Source organism: Passer montanus, unplaced genomic scaffold, assembly GCF_014805655.1.
Source record: "Passer montanus isolate IOZ18808 unplaced genomic scaffold, ASM1480565v1 scaffold10, whole genome shotgun sequence".
NCBI classification, from domain to species: Eukaryota; Metazoa; Chordata; class Aves; order Passeriformes; family Passeridae; genus Passer; species Passer montanus.
The window spans coordinates 30,292,027-30,315,239 of record NW_024356505.1 but is presented as its reverse complement, the minus strand read 5'-3'; the positions used below and the strand labels follow the sequence as shown (position 1 = coordinate 30,315,239).

General features: G+C 38.2%; 1 protein-coding gene across 2 annotated transcripts in view; it reads left to right on the top strand.

Moving 5' to 3' along the window:
- ITGB1 (integrin subunit beta 1) overlaps window positions 1-23,213 on the top strand; it is a 43,951-nt gene that overhangs the window by 4,077 nt on the left and 16,661 nt on the right. For both annotated transcript variants that reach the window (XM_039709141.1, XM_039709135.1), the window contains exons 2-7: window positions 15,463-15,532; window positions 15,777-15,862; window positions 17,330-17,552; window positions 19,559-19,729; window positions 20,028-20,266; window positions 21,473-21,628. In XM_039709141.1, the coding sequence (XP_039565075.1) occupies window positions 15,463-15,532; window positions 15,777-15,862; window positions 17,330-17,552; window positions 19,559-19,729; window positions 20,028-20,266; window positions 21,473-21,628 (945 nt within the window). The remainder of the gene's footprint in view (window positions 1-15,462; window positions 15,533-15,776; window positions 15,863-17,329; window positions 17,553-19,558; window positions 19,730-20,027; window positions 20,267-21,472; window positions 21,629-23,213) is intronic.

Here is a 23,213-nt window from a genome sequence, read left to right as displayed (position 1 = left end):
ATTTAATGCTCCTTTTGTGTCAGAAAATTAAAATCTGTTGGATAGTTCTAATGCTGCTGAATATTGTCATTTATGGTAGCAGATATGTTCTACTTTTTACTGTGTAGTTCCTCCTTGCTCTGCTCTGTGGTGTATTGTGTTGACAACTTTCTAAAAAGGTTGATGTGGTAACCAGAGGGGACCACAATATTGGCCAGTATCTGTCAGTTGTTGTGGTTATGGCATTTCTGGGGTCGCCTACAAAGCCATTTTTGCGTTTACCCACAAATGGGAAGACATATTCTATTTCTTCTTTTTTTTTTTTTTTTTTTCTAATTTGTCCTGCAGAGGTGTGGTCGAGTAACCCAAACTTCTAAAACTGTAAGTCAGAATAAATTTATGAGAAGACTTTTTCTCTGAACTTTTTTCTCTCCCACCATGTGGATTATTAGTGTAAGAACCAGCAGAAGGTATATATGGCTTCATTGTAAGAAATTGTTGTGTGCTTTAGCTGTGTGAGTTTCTAGCCCAATGCAAGACACATCTAAGCTTGCTGAACAGCTTCTGTTTGGAATGTTATGCAGAGAATGAAAATTCTGACTTCTATGGATGAAAAATGAGACACACCTTGTTATACGTCACTAAATAATATGATTGCCTTTTTCAGTACTAAAGGTGCTCTCTTTAGAAGAATGTTGTTATTAAACATCCTGTATTTTTGTAATAACCACCTTCTATTTCATTTCTATTCATAAATTAATCAGAGTGGTTATTGGACTTCCTAGGCTATTGTATTTTCTCATTAATGGATTGGATATGTTCAGAAAGATGATAAAGACACTTTAACAAAATTTGCATATAACCAAGCACGTGGTGGGGAAATTAGCCTGATGAGGCTATAGTATTCATGTTTTGTTTTGCAAAAGCTGATAGAATTCCTACTTGTAATCATCTTTAGGGTGTCACTGAGCAGAGGCTGGTAAATATTTTTAGTGGGGTTTTTTGTGCTATATCTTTTTAATTTCTCTTTACAGTTGGCTGCAGAATGGCTTATGAAACATGCTTTCTGTCTTAAAAGCAGTTTCATGTGTTTCATTTTTTTCTTTTTCAACAGCAGCAACAAAATGCCACTAGTATTCTTGTGGTTTTATTAGCGGGGTTTTGAGTAACAAAGCTGAGGCTGGAATCTTAACTTTGTTGTTGCTCATAAGAGCTAAAAAGATCCTGGTCTTTTCTCACCATCCTTTCCATTCCTTTGTCACAGAAAAAATGTTTTGCAAATCTTTGTTAAATTAATGTAGTTCTCACATTTTGTCAGCAAATCATTAGACTATAAAAGTCACTTTCTCAAAAATTCTAATCTGTAAGACCATGTTTAAGTGCAGATTCCTCTTTATAATGCTCATAAACTGCAACATATACAATAACCAATGCCAGTATTTCCTCCCCCAAATGTTTTGCTTTGTGTTTGTAGTTCTCCTATTTCTCATTTGGGTTTTGTATGAGATCACTTACATATACTTAACTTAGTCATAGTTTTGACTCACTTAGTTTTAACTTCTGCTCTTGGTACATTCTAGTGTAAAAGCAGGAAGTATGGCTGTTGTCTGTACAAATTCTTGTTGTTTTAAACTACAAATTTCTCTGTAGTATTTATACTACAAAAAAGTACCTGTATTTAATTTTCTGTTATAGCTATTAACAATTTTTTTAAACTTTGTAGATGTACAAGTAAAAGCATTTTTGATGTGGAAGTTGAACAGAAAGAGAGAAATCTTTCTTTTCTCATCCTTTGTGGTAAAATGGAAAACAGTAATTATATATTGGGCTGAACTGAAACACTGAACTTACTCTCATTCAAAGATGACTGATCTGTGGTTATTTAAGAGAAGAAAAATAATTGTATCAGATTAATTTAGAAGAAGTCAGTATTTCACTTAGGAAATGGTGATGAGTCAAAGGTGGTATCTTGGATATCAGTGCATACTTGGTCTCTGGAAAACAAGTCTGAGACTGGGATATGTAGTTTGGCATAATCTTGCCGTTGAAGTAAATATTGAAATGAGGATATGTCCGTTTGCAATGGGGAATAAGCTGTCATTCTAGTGTTTCTTAATTTTCTTTGGTGGAATTGTAGTTTAATGTGTCTTAACACATGCTATACCTTGGGCAGTGGCACCAAGAGTCACATCATCTCCTTCTGCAGGAAGCTGCATCTGATCTGTCCTCATCTGCTTTGCGTCCTTGTAGCTGGCAAGACCTGCTGGGAGTGATCTTCCACAAAGCAGAGGATGCCCTTCCAGTGAGCAGTGGGGTAACCAGAGTGTCCAGGAGCATCCTGGGGACCATAGGAGGTCATTTGGAGGACCTGGGATTCTAGTAGCTTGGCCAGCATCGTCCACAAATTCAGCTTGTTAAGTATTAAATTGGCAACATCCAGCTCTGCCTATACCCTGAGCTGTCTGGTGTTCCAAATCTTGGGTAAAGAGGTTTTGTATAAGGATGAGTACAACTAAAAGGAAGGCCTGTTTCTGAAGTGAAGATAAATATGAAAGAATGTGATCTTTTTGATGTTAAATCAAAGCACTCTCCCAGGTGTCAAAAGATGACACACTTTAGTAGTTGGTTATCAGTAAATTTGGAATAAATTTTGTATCAGAATGACTTCTGATATTGCTAACACATCTTTGAGAATGGAGTGGCTGAAGGCTTTATGCTTGTCCAGTCAGCAAGTGAAATGCTCCCTCTTCTGTTAATGAAAAGGAGAAATGAGGAAATCTTTGCTATCATCATTTGCAAGGTTGGCTAGGGAAGGCATGGTTGATGTGCTGCCAGTGAATTCTGGCTGGGCTTTTTTCTTATTACACTGATGTTTTATTTTCTTGTGTATTAGGAAATTAGTTTTAGTGGGCTTAGGATAAAGTCAATAATTACTTTCTCAGAGCTTCATTCTGTGCTTTTGCGAGGTTGTATTTAGTGTGTGTTACTGTGCTGACTTTGTGATGCCAGGTGGAGATTGTCCCACAGCTGAAAGGCACTGCAAAAAATAATAAAAGGCACGCTATAGCCCATCTGCATAAAACACAAGGCTTGAGAGTTTTTGAATTGTTAATTTGCTGATTTTGTGGCAGAATAGATTAAAAATTTGTCTTTCAGTTACATATGAATATCACTTATGTGCGTTTCCAGGACATCTGAAAGTGTAACATTTTAGAAGGTGACACTTGTTCTTTGCTTTTACTGTGTAGTTCAAAAATGGGGATGATTTTTTGTGTTGTTTTTGTCACTTCTATGCAAATACAAATCAGTGTGAGAAATTAATGTACAAGAACTTGAGTGTAATTTTTCCTGGGTGTGGACTTCAGCATAAAAAAGGAAACAGCAAATTTCCTTTTTTGGAAGAACATGCTGTACATACCAGCTATAGGTTGTTAAAAACGCATAATCAATAAACAGCAGCAAACATTTTTTCTATGTATGTATTATCTCTCTCCACTACACATCTTGTTTACATAACTTTTCAAAAGCTAGACTAAAATGTTACACAGCCATGTTAGAGATGTCTCCTTTCAGTGAAAAACTCAACTTCAGCTTTAGGGAGTAACTATACTGTGTAAGATTGTTGCCAGCATTTTTGCCATTGCCAGCTGCCTGGTTTGGGCAGTAATAAAAGAGTTTGCACAAATACTGCCTCTTTTTGGTGCATAATTCACAATGCAGTTTCACTTTCTAAATGAAGAATGTCTGCATTTAATATGATTAACATTTGCTTTTAGCTGGAAGCAGTTTTAATGCTGTGTCGCTACAGAATTTTAAAAAAAATCTCAGTCATTAGTGATCACTCAAAACTCTGCAGCAAACAATTGATTTTCAAATTTATCTGAATTTCATATTTTGTAAAATGTTCGAGTGGCTTTTGAGCCATGAATTCAACTAAAATTGTGTTTAATTTTCTTAGGAATGTGGTTCTGCAGCAATTTATACCAGTGCTAGGTCTCAACTGTCCCTCCTGCCTGTAGTGTTCAGTTTTCCCATCCTGCTTGCATCAGCTGTGGAAGTTATAGGGCTGTACATTGAGTTATTGAAAGAACTATTCTGGCTGAAAAATAGCTTGGCCAAAAATTAATTTTTAGCTAGGTCAGTCGTTGCAGCGGGAGATCACATGCATTGCCAGGGCAGGAAGGGGAAAACGTGCAACTCATAGAGAGAGCGTGTGCCACTGTGGCAGTCCAGAGATAAGTTGGCATAAACTGCTGTGGAACCTCACAGCATCTGCTCGTGCCTGCTTCAGTGCTCTTCTGACTTGAGTAATCCATCTTAACTTGCTAGATCAGGTGAGAAATCACTCAGTAAGGTGTTATTGCTCAGCTTGTTCCACTGGCTCAGCTAAGAGGCAAAAGTATCATCCGTAGTTGGCACCAGAGAGATAAAGGGTGCAAAGCAGGGAATTTTAGGGTCTGGAGAAGTTGAGCTGTCTCCTGGGTTCCCTAGTAGCAAACTGGTAGATGTACTTGGCTGCTACAAGAAACCTCATCTTTTATTATCTTTTGCAGTGCTCTTAAAGCAGCTTGTGGACTCCAGGCTTAAAATCCTGCTCTGGAAAGCAGCAGAAGTGTATGAATAGGCAGATTGTTCAGGCCAGCATTGCTTTTTATGAAGTACTTTGTGATGAGTCTGGGTGGTTTTGGTTTTGATTTTTTTATTAAAAAGTCTTTTAAGGTTGAAGTTATTTTTTTCCTGAGATTGATGAGCTTTTTGCAAGTGCTCAAATTTGCATCAAAATCTGTATAAAGTTCACTGTTTGTGCTTCTGCCTAGCCAGTTATCACTGCTGTTGAATTAATAATCATTAGTTATGTACAGAAAAATATATAACACGTGCATGAAAAATTAAATATATATAGAATTAAATTCAAAATCTCATAGATACAGATTTATAAGGCTGTATGTAGTTCTGTGGTATGACCAGGTTTTTATCGTTTCTACATGATCATTTTTATGGACACTTACCTGGCAGTAAAAGAATGTTGAGGATGAAAGTTGTTTCATTCTAAATTGTGTTTGAATAGTGAATCTTTTTAAAAACTTGATGTTAAATATTTGAATATTGTCTGTAAATATTATTTTATGTGCTTGCTATTCAAATTCTGAAGAAAAATATGAACAAAGAACAACAAACCTAAAATCCTTCAGTATTTTATTCTTTGTGTCTGTTAATTTTTTTGGCCTGCTAATTTATTCTGATAACCTGTAAAAATAAAATCAGAATAGTTCCCCAAACTGGCTGTGTTGCAGAGCATTTATAAACAGTTCATCCAAGATCAGCTTAGGATGGTTGGCCTGTGACAGCCTGAATTTGGGCTGGGTTAGCAGCGAAGAGCCCAGTGTAGTTTTGAAGGGCAGTCAGTCTGACAGCCACCTGCCCCTTCTTAGAAGCTGTTTCCTCAGCCCTTCTCTGTCCATGAGAATGTCTGGTTTTCACTGAGGCTTACAGAAAGTGGCATTTGACACAGAGGAGAGAGGGATGGCCCAAGGTCCAAGTGGAGCTGGCTTGGGATAGAGGTGGGGAGGTCCCTGAGAGGTAGCGCAGAGTCAGAGGTTGCTGTTGTGGAGGTGCTGCAGCACTGCTGATTCTTTCAGCTGCAGTTTGCTTTCATCTGGGTTTTGGCTGCTGAAACTGTACCCGAGTGTTAATGATAGCTCCTGGTGGGTGAACTCTGCCATGTAACGACAGATGAGTTTCCGCTGAGTTTTGTCTTTGTGGTGTGCCAGCTGCTGGCTTCCTGCAGTACCTACAGCAGTAGCCAGCAACACATTTGAAATTGTTTTTTCTTAAAGAAATAGATGAGTGAGACACTGCATTTACTGAAATTCTCTAGCTTTTTACTAAGAACATACTTGCCTCTGTTCTGCTTTTCCTTGAACAGAAAAGCTTGGATTAAAGTAAGTTTAGCCAGATGTTGTGACACTCATGGAGGCAGTGCAGCCTCAGAAGCATCAGTTACAGTCAGCTGTGTAAGAGCTATATTTATATGCTTAACTAAACTTCTCATTTCCCCGTGTGGATAAATGTGAGGTTTAAGTTGCACAAAATTAAATAGTGTCTTTATGGGAGTAGTAAGTGGTGAAGAGTATGCAGGAATTTAATACTACCACATGGAACAGACCCCCATGTTTTCTACTAGAATGGCTTAAATCATTATGTGGCATTCTTGATTGTAATCTGTCTCTGATGGAAATGCTAAACGTAGCCAAGAAGTCTTGTAGGCTGGAAAAAACTATGTAAACAAGTTAAGTATCCTATTCACACTTTCTCCCACCAAAAAAATGGTGTTATATTTAGACTGGAGAAGAAATAAGGTTATGACAAAAACAACTCATGGTTTTAAAAGCATTTGAAAAGTACTGAAACAACAGATTTTTAAAATTCTGTTGTAATCACAGTTGTGTGAAGAGATGCAACTGTGATAGAAAAATCCTGAAATATTTGTTACAAAAAAATGCCTGCTGATAACAGCAAGATTGAGTACAGTGATATTTCTTACCAACTTCTGGAGACAGCATGCTCTGAGTCAGTTGTGATGAACTATTGGAAGCCAATGTTTGAAAGAGTATGGAAAAGGGATATTCCTGACAGTGACAGTTTTAATGGGAAAAAAAAATACATATATTTGTTATTGGCACATGTCTGCATTGTATATTTATCCTTAAAGAGGAAACTTTCTAGTTGTGCACGTATAGAGGTGCGGTAGGTGTAGCAAACACTTTAAACCACAGTAACAATGGGCTTGGTGTGTTTTAGTGGTTTAGGCTTGGAGAGGTGCTGCCTTGGCAGGGTGCTTGCACACCAGCATAAGCAGCACAGGACATTGTTATGTCCTTTCCTAAAATTCAAGAGCTTCATTGTATCATTGTATGAATCCTTGGGTTCTGTGGGGGGGATGCAACAACATGGGCTTTCATAGGCACAACAGTTTGAGAAGTGTAGAGCAAGATGTATTTGGAGACTGGATTGTCAGAGATGTAAATGTTATAGCTTAAACTAGATATAAGCCATAGGTAGTCAACACGTAAAGCACACTGCTGATGTTTTAATGAGGTGTAGCTGCAAGTCTGAGTGCTCTGATGGAGAGCATGCAGAGTTGTATTTCTCTCCTAATTTAGTGTTGAACTTTGAGCACAATACACCTGCTTGTTAATCTGGTTTTCCAAAATACACCTGTCAGATTTCATGCTGTAAATTGCAGTTCATGTGTAACTGCCTGGTAAAAATATTTAAATAAAAAGGAACATTTTCATGGGAAAGAATACCTGACTTGACTCTTGAACAGTTTCATATATGTGGTCATCTTGCACAGGTTGCTTGTTCTTGTGAGCTGTGTTGAAGTAGTACCCGCCTTTCAAGCATTGAGATGCTTTCCAGAGTAACTCCTAAGCTGTGGGACTTGGCTTTAAATTCTGATTCAACAGGTTAAGAAAGTGTTATACAAATTATCCCTTCATGTGCATTACAAACCAAGCCAGGGACAAAGGTAGTTAATACAGCAAAGCAGTGTTCTTAAATTAGTAATGATTTGTGGTGTGGTAGTACTGTGAAGATCTAGTCATGAGTTACAAGCTGTCTGTGCATGGCAGTGTGTCCACACACTGTTTGAAAAAGGGTCCTTCCTTCAGAGGTGGTGCTGACTAACCAATGTTAATCCTGTCTGCACTACAGTGCTCTCCAAAAAGCCTGAGAACAAAGGACAGAGATCAAGGTTGCTCTTGGGGTTTGCTGACTAGAAAGATGAAGGGTCTTTGTCAGTAGCTGCATCTTCAAGTTGCCTCTGTGCATCTTTTTTCCCCGTTCTTTTAACTTCTGTCACCATCGTCAGCATGAAATTCTGACATGTGTGGGTTCTGAAATAGAGATATTTAATGAAAAGGTAAATCATGGTGTGATTCTTGGGACTGTCCTGTGCAGGGACAGGAGTTGGACTTCAGTGATCCTTGCGTGTCCTTTCCATTTCAGAATGTTCTATGAATAAACTGAGTGGGCTTTAGTAGTAGTAGTCTTCTTTACAATTTGCTATGGCACTCATGTTTCTTGTGAGTATTACTTAGGTGTGCAGCCAGTTAGAGGAGTTTGTGATTAAGAGAAATTGTCAATAGATTTTGCTAGTGAAAACACAGAAATACGATGAAACACATACAGAAATACAGTGAAATCTGGCATGGTATGTAACTTGCCCTGCCTTTATAGGTTTGCTATAGGCTGCCTTTGGTTCCTTGTATTGAGCTCCTTGCATTCACTTTTAACCTAAGTCCCTGGAGAAGTCCATATAGTTTGGATTGGTCAGGTGGGCAGGTAGAGGGGGATTTCAGCCCAGCATGCACAGGTCAGAGTCGTCATCCACGACACACGAGGTTTGCAGTTGAGGCTCTCTTATGTGTCTGTGTGAACATACATCTGTTTCCTTTCAGTTTCCTTCAGGGTAGAGCATTTGGTGAGAAAGAAATAAAGTTCGTACTCCACACTATGAACCCAAGTCTGGTTTTTCTCATGGACAGTATGCTGTAAATCTGTAAATATTACAGGGAACAGTAACTGGAACCCCACTCATACCGTTTTATCTAGCTCCTGCTATATGAGCCCTTCTAGACAATCTAGAAACAAAAGTATCAGTTTTTCTGTCTGTGCTTTTTTTCTGTGTAGCAGAACAAAGGTTTAATTAAAGCTCATAGTAGTATATCCTGTAGGATGATAGAGCATTCCCAGAAATGGGAATACAAACCCTTTGGGGCTGAGGAGGGACTGGAGGCCATTTACCTTCCTGTGTATGCCACAGTACTGTGAAATATCTGGGATCCATTACCACCTTCTGTCATGTCCCAACTGGATCTACTGCATTTTATCTTTCTCATTGTACAGTGATGTCAGATACCAGAAAACTTTATTATCTGCAGTTGTTCTGAAACCGCTACCTGTATTTTTTTCTGATTATAGATGAAATTTCTGTCTTCAAACTTTCCCTCAAGAAAAATCTTCCCCACCACAATTCCCTGCAGCCAAGCACCTAACTTGGGCAGATTTGTTTCTATTCCTTATAATTCAAATCAAAACCAAGAGATACTTTGCATAAAAATACCCAGTTGCTTTTCATTCCATTATTTAGAACTGTCAGAAAGTTGAGAGCTCGTGTGAAACCCATGAAACAAACATGAGCAAATTCTGTGTAAAAGCAATAGTATGGTCAAACCTTGTGAGTGCTTGTGAAGTTAGTGGTTCAGTCTTGAAGCAGCTGTGTCCTATATAAACTAACACCCCATACTCTGGGGACACAAGATGATACCATGAACAGCCTTCCAGCTCTGTTCTCATGAGCTGTGGCCTCAGCCTGCTCCTACTTGTACATGAACATTTCCATTTATTCTGCTGAAGAGACCATGTGTTGTAGGTGCCCATGCTGGGATTTCAGCATGAGACACAAGGGTATTTTAGAACCTAACACCTACGGATTTTTCCCACTGCATTCAGTCCTTTTTGGTGAATTTTAAGCTACTTGATTTCATGGGAAATTTTTTAGAGCAGCATGAATAAACTGTGGGTAGTAATGTAGTGTAACTCAGTCTTAGCAGTTGCGTTACTCTTCGTGTTTGTCTGCCTTACTGGGCACGGGAGCACGGCACAGGAGTTTCGATGTCAAACTTGTACAATTGTGATATCTTTTCTCATTGTTTGGGCTTGCAGAAATGTGTATTCTCATCTCTTTTTGGACTTGCAGCAGGGGAATCTTCTGCTGTAACAGTGGCATACACTAATTGTGGCAGGTGACCTTACAGAACCCTACTGGAATGGAGGAGCCGGTCTCCCTAATCTGAGCAGAAAATCAGTTTTCTGTAGATTTTAACTCTCTTGTAATTGAAAGTTAGGTCTTAACTAGTTTATTCTATATTATTTAACTATTTAATGCCCTGCTAAAACAGTGTTTATGGAAGTGATTCTCATGAGTATTTGGAGATTTGATTTATTCCATTAACTTAGAAATAGCCAACAGAAGTTAAGTTCAGTGTAAAATACTATTGATTCTTTTATGCTGTAACATCACAGTAGCTGAAGTGGGTATGCCTTAAAGTTTTCTCAGGAAACATTTTGAGTAAGCAGTCTTGATGTGCTGAACTTTTTGTGTAAAAGTTATTTCAGTGCTAAAGAATTTTTTATTTTGCACTTCAGTCTGTGATAACATCCCATTCTTTCCATATTACTTCAAGCAGTTCAAAACCTGCTGCGTTCATGTCTGTAAAGTTACCAGGGGCAGAAGGAACTTTGTGGTCTTGAGCCATGGCGTTAGGCTGGTTAGATAGGCTGTTGAAGGAAGGTTTACTTCTAGCATTCCCATTTGGATTGGTGTGTTGCAAAGCCCTGCTCTGGGAACTGCACTTTTGTTGTCCATCTTGACTTTTCCCATCAAATTCACTTTCCCTACATGGGGATGCTCTGCTACTTCATCCCTCATGATGCAGGGTCAGGAGCTGGGCCTCTGTGAAGGGCAACCATCACAAGGCTGGTCTGCATCCAGGGAACAAATACTTTTGCTGGCTGAGTTTAGGATTGGGTTCTTTGATTAAAATTGCTGGCAATTCAAGCACCAGTGTTTATCCCAAATCTCTACTTGTTTAATGAAAAATGCATCACGTAGTTTCTTAATGGTGGTCCTGGAATTTACTGTGTGGTGTATTCTGACTATACTTCAGTATCACAGTAACACTGATTAAGTAAATAAGATAGCAGTGAAGGTCATAAATGAAGAATTACCAATTTAAGATTTGTGGGAAAATCTATACCACAGGCTTGAAAGCTTTCATCAAAAGTAACTTCTTAGTGTAAAACTTTTTTTTTTTTTTTTGTACTGGTGCCTTAGTAACATGTCTCTCTCAGAACAGCAAGATACCATTTTAGTGCTTTCTTTTATAGTGCATTGCTTCTTTACAGTGAATAGTTGTACAAGCAGATATGTTTAGAGTTGTTTCATGTGCAGGCAACTTGGGGATTGTAATTAATGACATCTCTTGTGGGAGTTCTGCTGTCAAGAGTATTTGCAGGTCATTGCTAGAGGTTTGTAGTCTCTCTGTAATTGCTGTCCCGTGTCACTAAGGTTGTTTGATTCTTCAGTCCTTCTTTTCCCCTCACTTTTTTTTTCAGAAATATCAATGGGATTCACTCTACCAGTCAGTAAGATCCACACTGAAAAGCATGGCCCTCAGCTAATGCTAGGAAACCTTCTGGAGTGAGGGAAGAAGGAATTGTTTTAGCAGGGTAGCCATCGAGTTCTGAAACAGGCATCTCTAGAGACTATTTAATTCTGCTTATTTTAGAAACGTGTCTCTTCCTGCTCCCTTTTGAACCAGAGCCTTCATGGCTGGGGGTGGGGGCTTGGCTGTGTGACCAGTGTAGTCCAGCACACAACCACAGCCTCTGGCTGAGCAGCAGGAGCTTTTGCTTCCTCACCCCCTCCAAGTTCTCTTTTTCTCCATCCTCATCTCATCACATCTCCCACACCAGGATAAGTGATTTTGTACCCAGGTGGAAGGAACAAGATGTTTTCTTTGTTGGATTAGTTTTAGACAGATCTTTTCTTGTTCCAGCCCTTTTGGTGGCCACAGTAATACTGGCATTGATCCAAAGGAAAGCAGCAGAGTAATCAGCCAGGAGGGTGACTGACAAGAGGGAATAATCAGCAAGGAGAATGGGGCAGCTCTCTTCAGTGACTTTCCATCCTAGCACTATGTGAAAGTGGCTGTAAATGTAACATCAGCTCCAGGAGGAATCAATTCCCTGCAGCATTTCTGAACCAAGATCTAAACCCATGAAAATACAGCTCATGCTAAGAGGTGTCAGACTGAGGAAAGCACGAATGCAAGTCCAAAAGTGTGAGTTGTGTATTCATTTCTAGGTTTATAAGTGCAATTAGAGTGGTGTGTGAGGGATGAGTCAGTTGGCTGTCTGGATACTGCTCTAAAAAGGTGCTGTCTGCACAACAGCTCAGCTCTTACTGCACACTGAAATGTTTCCCCCGTGGTCTGGTTGCATGTTTCAGTGGAAAGCTTTGCAGTGAGGCACAGTTCAGAATGCACTAGGGCAGATGCCATGGAGTGTTTTCCTGTGCTTGCCATCAGCTTGGTGGATTCTGCATTACTGGGTGAGATGAGCAGCTCAGCTGAGGGGAATAATACTGCAGGAACCAGCACATTGTTGATACTGCCTTAATAACTGTATAAACTGTGGCCTGTGGCAGTGCTGAGCTGGAGAGTGATGAGAGGAGAGCAGCATAGCCATAAGTATTTAATTTCAAAGGAATAAATGTATAACTCTTACCTTTCTTCCTTGATCCTCTTTACCCAGTTAAGTTTCTTCAGGGATGTTATTGCCATTCTAATGAATAAACTTAAAAAGGCTTCAATAATGTGGAGTGGTTAATTTCTAAATAGCTTGATGTTCAGCAGAATGTGAAGGTTCTAAATACTTAATTTACAAATTCAAAATTCTGTGGAGAAATTGTCCTTCCTTCTTTCTGTTGTCACTTAATGAGTCTCTCATTTCAAATTAAAATCTCCAGAAATTTCCATCAAAGCTGATTTTATAAATAAAAAATTTTCTTCAAGCATTACAGTTTGTCGAGACGGTTAAAAAAAAAAAAACCAGCTTGAAAAGCATTGAATCTAAACATTTAAGGTTATGTCCGTGTTTGTTTTCCTAAAATATTTAACAAAAATAGAGTATGGTTCACATATATGCAGAAATAATTTTAAAATCAGTTTTTCAACAGCACACCATTTGCAGCCTTTTAAAAAGGATCCAAGCGGTGATACAGTATTAAAGAGATATCAGTCTCTTGCCTTTGAGTTGCTTTTTTTCAGGGAGGTAAAAAACCACTTTTTCAAGGATTCTGGAATCTTTTTCAAGGCTTTAGAAAGTGGAGAACAAGTATAATAGAAAATAGTTAAATGTTAATTGTAACAATTGGGGTTTTTTTCAGTTGCAGTCATCTCTGGTTGAATACTGACACGACATTTGGTTGTAGCTCCACCAAGGGTTTCCAAAGGCTTCCTTTGGCCAGCCCGTGTACTCGGGAGTCATTTGTTTGGGTTTATTCCCTCAATGGAAGAATGTGCAGGAGGGCAGTTCCTGGGGGAACTGCTGCTGAGTGGGGGCTCGCAGGGGAGCGCATTCCCGGCCGCAGGAGGGTGGGAGCACAGGGACGTGCATGGGACAGCAGTCACAGCCCAGTCCAGCGCAGCCGATCCGTGCTCGCGTTTCCCCAGCTCCCAGCAGCTGGAAAAGCTGTTAAGCTGTGGAGGCAGAGGAAGCCACGCCGCCCGGAGAGGCCTTGGCGCAGCCTTATATGGGAAAGGACATTTTCCTGGTTAGCTTCACCGGCGCTCGGCGCCCAGAGCCGCATTCATCATGCGGATGCGTTTGCACTGGAACGTTTCTCTTCCAAACGGTCTTAATCATAGCTTCAGCACTGTGTCACATCTTTGCGGACTTATATATAGTCTGTGTGGACTCGCTGTGCATCCACTCCTAGTCTGCCCTAAAAAGGTGAACTGTTTATAATTTTCTCGTCCAGGCTGACAGAAAAGATGGTGCTCACCTGGTGCCAGCAGCTTGGCTTTTTTCTTACTGAAAAGCTCACCCCATTCTGGGCTGTACTAAAAGCAAAACTGCTTCTCGAGTAACAAAATATTTAACTTGAGGGAAGCAAGGTTTGCTGTACACAACATATACCTACCATTAAATTAGGAAAGAAGAACCCAAAAGTTGAGCAACCTGGTAAGGACTTGCTGTCCAGACTGCTACTCTGGTAGGTGAGCCCATAACCTTGTCTTTCCAAGCCTTGGTTCAGTCCCTTCATCTGTCTTCCACCCGCTCACATTCCTTGAGTCACTGTTCCCCTCTGAGCAAGGTTTGTGGTCGCACAGGTTGAATTTAGGTGATTGCTTATAAAGAGACTTAATAAAAGTGTTCTGGAAGAGAGTTTTTGTGAATGAAGGACTGGTCACTTGCAGTAGTGTGCAGAGAGAAATTCAAGTTGCATCTATGCAGAAAGTAGTGTTTAAAAGTTGAATAGGGTATAATTCACATAATTCACAGTTCAATTTTTTCCTCTTTTTTTTGACCAGTAATTTGTTTTGTGCTTATGCATAGCATCTGTCAAAGTAGTTCAACAGAATATTCTCTTAATTCTACTGTGTCTAAACTCCACTGCCTGTCCTCTCACCATAGCATCCAGTGAAAAGTGAGCCAAAATGATTTATCAGAAAAATATGAGCCATGTAATACTGTTGTTGGATACAATTTGCTAGCAAAGGGTTGGCTTCTGTTTGAAACTTTCCCCATCTGATTTTGGAGCGGCCATCCCTTCTCTGGTAGGTCTGGCTGGATGCACAAAGTAACAACTGTGTTTCAGTGTGCAAAAACCACAGCTCAACTGCTGGACTAATTTGAGCATTGCTTACTTTGTTGCTGATTTATATGAAAAACAGTACATCTTCTAGAAAAATGACATCTTCAGTTTAGGTGATTCTGCCAAATTCACTTTTCCTTGGCTATACTGCAAGATGGTTTTTAGAACAAAAAGTTATTAAGAGTACTTTTGTTTCCAGGATGACTGGAGAGGCTTTAATTAGCAACATTTTAGGGTGTTGAAGAAAACTGGCCGCTATCTAAGTTCTCAGAACTCTTATAGTGAAGAGAAATAGAATTTAAAATAGTACCAAAATTTAAAAGGCAACTGACCCTGGCTGGCTACCTGCTATTAAGGTAGGAAACAATTTAGAAAAATTTAGTCTTGCATTAATACTTATAGCACTGAACTTTTTTTTTTCTTTGATATGGGTGGTATCCATTAATTTTCTGTTGTCTAAAGAAGAAAAAACAGGGTTGGAGTTTATGTCAGGGATGCTTTATGGTGCATATTTTGAGATGAAATTTCTAGGTTGTTGTATAAAGTGAAATGCCCTTTGAAGATTATGAAGAAAATGTTTTGTAAAGGGCCTTGGTGTTTATCTTGAAACAGAGATGTGAGTAGAGAAGCGCTGTTTCCGTCCTGTATTGCTGTGGTAGCTTTATTTAGAAGTCTCTCTCTGATAACATTCAGAGCATATGTATTTTTTATAAGGTGTTAAAAAATTGGTCTGGGTTCTTCCTCCCAAGTCAACAGCATTTCCGAATTTCTCATAGCTTGCTGGTTTACCTAGCAGAAGAGCATTGCAAAATAATTTAAAAATCTACCCTGTTTGATGTCTTCTAAATACAGAGTAGCCCACAAGCATGGTTTGTATTAGGACAAAGCTGCCCAGCTAAGAAATTAGGTTTTCATTTGTTCTGTGTTCCTTGTCTCCTCTGAAACACTGTTATATGTCCACAGCTTCGTGAAATTATCTTTTTTGCACTTACTCATAAGAGTAAATCATCCAGTTTGCTTTCTGTTTTGTCTTCCAGACTAATTTCAAATGGCTCACGTGTGCTGGCGTCCTCTGTTGCTTGCTATGGAATGGATTTGCCCAGCAAGGTAAGGCACTTGATTGCACTGCAGTAATTAATTGCTGCCTTAAAGCTGTATCTGTTTAGCAGTCATTTATGTGGGTAGGTACATCCTCACTAGACAAATGCTAATGGCAGTGGGTCAGTCCTATCTCATGTTAATAACCTGTAGTTGGAACTTAGTTTACAAAACCACAGTGAACCAAAGTGAAATGCTGTTGTTGTAAAACACCTTTTTATAACTGAAGTGACGGATTTGCGTTCCTCGCTAGGTGGAAGCGACTGCATAAAAGCAAATGCAAAGTCATGTGGGGAGTGTATACAAGCAGGACCAAACTGTGGCTGGTGTAAAAAAACAGTAAGTGTTGCAAAAATCTTTTCATGGTTTGGTTTTTCCCTTGGTTTCAAACTTTAGTAAATACCTGTATAGAAATGTCTGTTTTCATTAATAGTAATTTCCTGTAGTTCTTCAATTCGATACTTATTTGTACTTTAAAAATCAAATACTGTGATTTTTCTGATTTGAGTATAAACGTTTTTCACAATGTGTTTACTTCTCCTTTTCTAAATCCTAAGTGCATACAGAGCCTATAAGCTGTCTCATAGTTATTTAAAATTGCTCCAATGTGGAATCTGTCTGAGTATGCTTAATTATAGTCTTCCAGTGTCATTAGAGTTAAAACAGATGTAGGTGGAGTAGGGAAAGAGATTGAAGGGGATTTTTCTTCTAAAAGAAAAGGTTTTCAGATTTAGTTTTCTGTTGGTAGACCTGAAGAGTAGGAGATAGGTTTGTGTGGGTGGGTAGTTTGTTTCATTATGAAACAAAAAGGGTAAGTTAAGAAAAATTAAATTCAGGAAACTGCAAAATATAAGATATAACCACTGTATGCTGGCATATCTTCTTTGGGTTAGAAACAGAAGAAAATATTTTCTATAGCTCTTCTTAGGTTTGTTATTGAAAATGAGAAATTTTCCTTCTTCTTGCTAGGAAATGATAATTTATTTTTGTTTCTATGTATTGCCTACTTACTATTCCCCAAACTAGCTTATAAACTTGCAATATTTAATTAAATTGACTGAATTTATAATTTCACCTTGAGCCATCAGATTTCCTGTAGGTCTGTGTCACCAAAAACTGACAAGCTTTAGTATACATTTATTTATATGCATATTTTAGGGAAGGGGGCAAAATCAAACTTGCCAAGTTTCTCAATTACAAGCCTTATTTATTTATATTTGAGGTTAGAGCTTTTCTGAGGTTTGATATAATGATAATTTGTTGCTGAGAACGAAGATAAGGATTGATTTTGTTTATGGGTGTTATTTTCAGATTGAATTTCCTCAAAATAAGAGTTGTCTGTCTTTGCCCTGCTCTGTTGGCATATAGCTGTTACGTTGTTGTGGAGTACCAAGGTACACTTATATGTCCTAATTAAAAAAGGAAAGAATGTTAAAAGTAGGCCGTATGAGTAGGTTCACATTATTAGTAACCATGTAAAAACGAAAGATTTTTCTACTCGCAGTCACTTTTAGAATAGCCAGTTTTAACAGATGTCCCACTTCTGGTGGAGATGGCATTGGGTTTTATTTTTTTTCACTCTTGCATCTTATACACAGATAAGTATAAGTAGATGCAAACTCCTGGAGTAAATAGTAGTCATTGAATATATGTGGTATCATTTAAAATAGTTCAAGACCGTGTGTTTTATGACTGAACTTTCGAAAAAAAAAATAGATGTGATCCTTGTAGAAAGAGCAGTTGTGGGTAGAATATAACAACTTGCACACAGCTGTAAATGTGATTCTGTTTTGCTGTGTTTTCTAGGACTTTTTGCAAGAAGGAGAGCCAACGTCTGCCCGGTGTGATGACTTGGCAGCACTGAAGAGTAAAGGCTGCCCTATGGAGGATATAGAGAATCCCAGAGGCAGCAAACAGGTGCTCGAAAATAGAGAAGTAACAAATCGTAAGAAAGGTGCTGCAGAGAAGCTGAAACCAGAAGCCATTACCCAGATCCAGCCACAGAAATTATCACTGCATCTAAGAGTCGGTAAGGACAGTTTCGTTCCAGTTTTGGGATGATTCTCTGCCACCACCACGTCTGCATTTTTTGGTTTGCATGTGTAACCATTTTGTTACAGAAATTACTATTTTTCAGATAATGTGAATGGTAGCAGAGCCATTCAGTTCAGCTCTAGGTGTTTACGTACTCCAAATACTGTTTGATTTTTGAGAGAGATTAGATATTATCACTTCTTCTATTTGCCCAATAGAACTTAGGAGAAAATTGATACAACATGGATTGTTAGATATATCAGGTAAAATTGTTTTGTTTTCAGTATTTTGTAGTTGATTTTCTACGGTGTGCCTGTAGGATGGAAGTAGAGGAGTCAGCAAAAACTTCAAGTTACTAGAGCATTTCCTTTTGCTTGAAGCACTGCTGTTTCCTGAAGTCTGCATGTCTGAACAAAGTGGTTTTGTAGTTATGCAGCACAATTTTTGGATTGCTACATAAAATACCTTCCAGATCTAAAGATGTGGGCACAGAACCACAGAAATGAAAACACAAAGTAGTTGTGTACCATTTCTAGCCCCTAAAGAGAACTTTATCTAGTTCAAATGGGGGGGGCGGGAGGAACAGGGCGAGTGGTTCACTTGAGCACCATGGAGATTGTCCTCAGGGAGAGTTCCTAGGTACTGTAGCTGCCTTGTATTTTCCTGGAAGAAGAGCTTGTACTTGGGTTCAGCTGCTTTGGTAGTAGTTGCAGTAATAATTGGAAGGTGATGTGAAGCAGGCTCAGCATGATGCAGAGAGAAAAGTAATGAAAATTATTTTGCAATTTTGGTATGGCTCCTATTTATTTCTAATGTGAACCTTTTTGCTTCAAACCAAATTATTGTTCCTCTGTTGACACAGAAGTTTCTTCATCAGAACACAGCAGGGACCTGGGCAACCAGAATCTAATAACCAAAAGATGTTTGTAAGCACTTCTGTTGGTATTAGTTCTCTGAGGGACTGAAAACTAATCTGCAGAGAGAGATACTTGCTTTCTTCTTTTTTCTTGCTTTTATATTTGAAATAATATAAGGCTTTTTGAAATAATAGCTAAGGAAAATCTAAACAGATTTTTGTCCTGGGTTTTTTGTGGTATAGCTTTTTTTCTCCTTTTGTTGTTTGGGGGTTTTTTGGTGAAAACCATGTTACATAGCTCTGTGATCCATATGCTGTTCAACTTGCCCATTTAATTTTTTTCTCACTTTACTAATTTTTCTGATGTTTAGCAAATGTTTCCTAATTTTTAAGCAGACTTAAGTAGCAGCAATACTATCATTTAAGTTCAATGACCGAGGGGAGTGGGAAATCCTATCGATTTAATTCCTTATGTCATATAAAATAGGCAGAAGATTACAGTTCCAGTTTCTGGGAAAGGGGGTGTGTGGTATGGGTGTGTAATCCTTCTGCACTGTCTTTCAGCATCAGAGTGAGACTACATTCTTCTGTAGGTAAAATGCAGGGTCTGGTTTACAATCACAACAAACACTAACTTGTTCTCTCACTGCCAGTTCTGTGTTCTGAGCTTGGTAGATGCAAAGTAACTTGCAATAGTCCATCCAGAACTAATTTTTATTTTATAAACCTGTTAAAGCAATGTGGTTTTTTAACTTTTGAGAATTACTGAAGTCATCTTGGATGAAAATAAATGTTGAAAATTTGTGCTGTTGGGTCTTAGGAACATTCTTAAAATGATTGCAAGTATGAAGATTTGAAATTGCAGCAACTACAAGAAGCTTGGGTTTTGGCATGCTAATATTTCTGTGGGGAGATAAAGTACCTCGGAAATAGAAAGCTGAACATTTGAAAGAAACACTTGCTGACATTTTTTTTTAAATCATAATTTGATGTTAAGCATTTCAGTCAACAGGAGAAAAAATTACTCACCTGTAATCAAAATCTTCAAAAGGATTTACAAGCCTTTCCTTAGAAAGACATTTTTCTTGCCATTGCAGTTATGGAATTTTTAATGGTTTCTGTCTGTTGTTTAATCTCTGAAACAGGGGAACCCCAGACATTTTCATTAAAATTCAAGAGAGCTGAAGACTACCCCATTGACCTTTATTATCTTATGGACCTCTCCTATTCTATGAAAGATGATTTAGAGAATGTGAAAAGTCTCGGAACAGCTCTGATGTTAGAGATGGAAAAAATAACTTCAGACTTTCGGATTGGTAAGAAAGATTTGCCTATTCTAAAAATACAATCATTTTCTTCCAAGTTTCCTTCCTGATGTTTTTCACATGATTGTATGTGAAGTGTATTTTTTTTTCAGTTTAGCAGTATTATGGCAGATGTTCTAATACAAAGGCAGCATAAGGGTATTTGGCATTGGTGGAGAAGGTGGGACATAAACCAGTATAAGAGCTGTTTCTGATGTCAGTTCAGCTATAATGCATTTGAATTCTGTTGTGTGATAATAGAAATGAGACTTCCATTCAGCTTACAGGGATTTTATTGTTCTTGTCTTAGGCTTCGGTTCTTTTGTGGAGAAAACTGTGATGCCTTATATAAGTACAACACCAGCCAAACTCAGAAATCCTTGTACAGGGGACCAGAACTGTACAAGTCCATTTAGCTATAAAAATGTGCTCAGCCTTACCAGTGAAGGAAACAAATTCAATGAACTTGTAGGCAAACAGCACATTTCTGGGAACTTAGATTCTCCTGAAGGTGGATTTGATGCAATAATGCAGGTTGCAGTTTGTGGGGTAAGTGTGTATTTTATTTTTTTTTAACTGTTCTGTTAGTTGAAATTGTTTGAATGTAGCCTTAGTGTTTTATGATGACTGGCATTTGAATATGTCACCACCTGTGAGCAAAACAGGGTAGATGAGGAAGAATTCAGTGAGTGAATGAAACTGGAAAATGTGAAGGTGCCAAACAGAGGTTGTAATCAGAGCACATAGAGACAAAGCTTTTAAAGTTTGCTGTAGAGGAAGAGTGGGGTTGTGCTTAATAGTGTATGAGATCCTGAGTGAGCAATTATTCTGATTATTTGAAAGGTCTGTAAGCTTCTTGTGTTTGTAGTTGCAGAAATTTAGTGTATTGTGACTTCTACTAGTTTCTCAGAAAGTAGATGGAAAACTGGTTTTTTACGTATTTTTGAAGGCCTAAGTATTTTTTGTTTCTGTCATTTTTTCAGACATTTCTATGCACCTGTACAAAATGGACTCCCAAAAAAGCAATACCCAAGTTTATTGCTTTGTTTCCATATTATTTTTGCTGTTGATCAATGAATTCAAGACTCTGAAATAAATGATCTGGAGTCTTGATTTAAAATGCAGTGTTTATTATAAGTCTTTTTGGGTTTTTTTGGTGGTAACTTAGTATATGACACTTTTACATGGTCTTCTTTTGTTAAATTAGCTAGGGCTTCAACTCCATGGATAAATTTTAAAAAATAGGAATGGGCAGTTTACATAATTAAACAGTTGTGCGGTTGTGAGCCAGGATGCTCATTTGCCAGTCCTCTGGCAAGCACTGTGCACTAGGTTGGCAAAGCCTGATGATTCCTGAGAGTCCAATGCTGGGCAGTTCAGTACTGCAGCACTGCTGCACACCAGCATCCCGGAGCTGCCTGTCATGGCACAGGAGTGGAACTGGCACTGAAGAGCCTGATTTCTAAACCTGTCACTCTTCAGATACTCCAATGAGAACTGAACAGGGTCTATCTCAAAAAGAATCTTTTTTGCCTTTGATGAAAAATCTGCAGCAGATGTTTTGGAGCAGACATTTAATGAAACACAAGTGTTTCCAAGGTTTACATGAATTAATGTTTTCCAGGGTGACACTTCTGCAATGTGACTTCTCCTAAGTCTCTACCTTTCCATGCACTTCTCTCTCAAGTGTTGGTTCCCCAATGCTTTAAAATAAATTGGTACAAAATACCAAAAATATGTTTGGTTTTTCCTAAGGAACAAATTGGCTGGAGGAATGTTACAAGACTATTAGTGTTTTCCACGGATGCTGGATTCCACTTTGCAGGAGATGGTAAACTTGGTGGAATTGTTCTGCCAAATGATGGGAAATGTCATCTGGAAAATAATGTGTACACAATGAGCCACTATTACGTAAGTCTTTATATCATCTTCTAGGGAAATGAATATTTTATGATGCTTAGGCTCAAAAGAACTCATTGGGTCATCTGGTGTAGTTTCAGACCACTATGTCTTAGAAAATGAATCTGTTTACATCAAGTGACTTTTTTTAAAATAAAGCAAATGTGCAAGAATTAATCTAGTCTTAATTGGAAAATTTCAGGAAATGGCAACTGTCATGCTATGATTATGTGTTGCTGGATTTTACCTTTTTGATGACTAATAGTCCTGTATGCCACACTGAATCACAGAATATTCTGAGTTGGAAGGGGTGCACAAGGGTCACAGAGTCCAACTCCTAAGCTGGACTTGTATGTCCATTGGAAAACTGTGGTGGTTGTTTCATTATTTTATCATTTCACCAGTCTTCATTTTCAGAATAGTTTACTAGTGAAAAATACTGTAAAATACCTGCTTGAATAGTTTTTTAAGACTGAAATCTTATGATGCAAAGTTTATGGTAAGAGTATGGTTAACATTGCCTTCGTGGTTTACTGGGAGGGAGTTCTGACAAAAAAATGCAAAGAGAAACATTTACCAGAGGGGGTAACCACAATAAGCTTCACCAAGTTTGTGTGTTCATATATACCTAACTTTGAGTGAAAGAATTGTTCTGCCAAATGATGGGAAATGTCATCTGGAAAATAATGTGTACACAATGAGCCACTATTACGTAAGTCTTTATATCATCTTCTAGGGAAATGAATATTTTATGATGCTTAGGCTCAAAAGAACTCATTGGGTCATCTGGTGTAGTTTCAGACCACTATGTCTTAGAAATGAATCTGTTTACATCAAGTGACTTTTGTTAAACTAAAGCAAATGTGCAAGAATTAATCTAGTCTTAATTGGAAAATTTCAGGAAATGGCAACTGTCATGCTATGATTATGTGTTGCTGGATTTTACCTTTTTGATGACTAATAGTCCTGTATGCCACACTGAATCACAGAATATTCTGAGTTGGAAGGGGTGCACAAGGGTCACAGAGTCCAACTCCTAAGCTGGACTTGTATGTCCATTGGAAAACTGTGGTGGTTGTTTCATTATTTTATCATTTCACCAGTCTTCATAGTTTACTATGAAGAATAGTAATAGTGAAAGTTTACTAGTGAAAAATAGAATAGTTTACTAGTGAAAAATACTGTAAAATACCTGCTTGAATAGTTTTTTAAGACTGAAATCTTATGATGCAAAGTTTATGGTAAGAGTATGGTTAACATTGCCTTCGTGGTTTACTGGGAGGGAGTTCTGACAAAAAAATGCAAAGAGAAACATTTACCAGAGGGGGTAACCACAATAAGCTTCACCAAGTTTGTGTGTTCATATATTCCTAACTTTGAGTGAAAATAGTACAATAAAAACCTAAAATTAATTCCATTTCATTTCATCCTTCCTTTGTGAAACAGTGTAAAAAATAATGGTTTGAGGGACTGAAGATAATTTTCTGAGGACATTGAGAGTAAGGATTTAAGCTTTTGTATGGCATGGAATGTGATAATGTCCATGTGAAGAAACACCTATCTTCATGAGGCATATATGAACTCTTACCAATGTCTG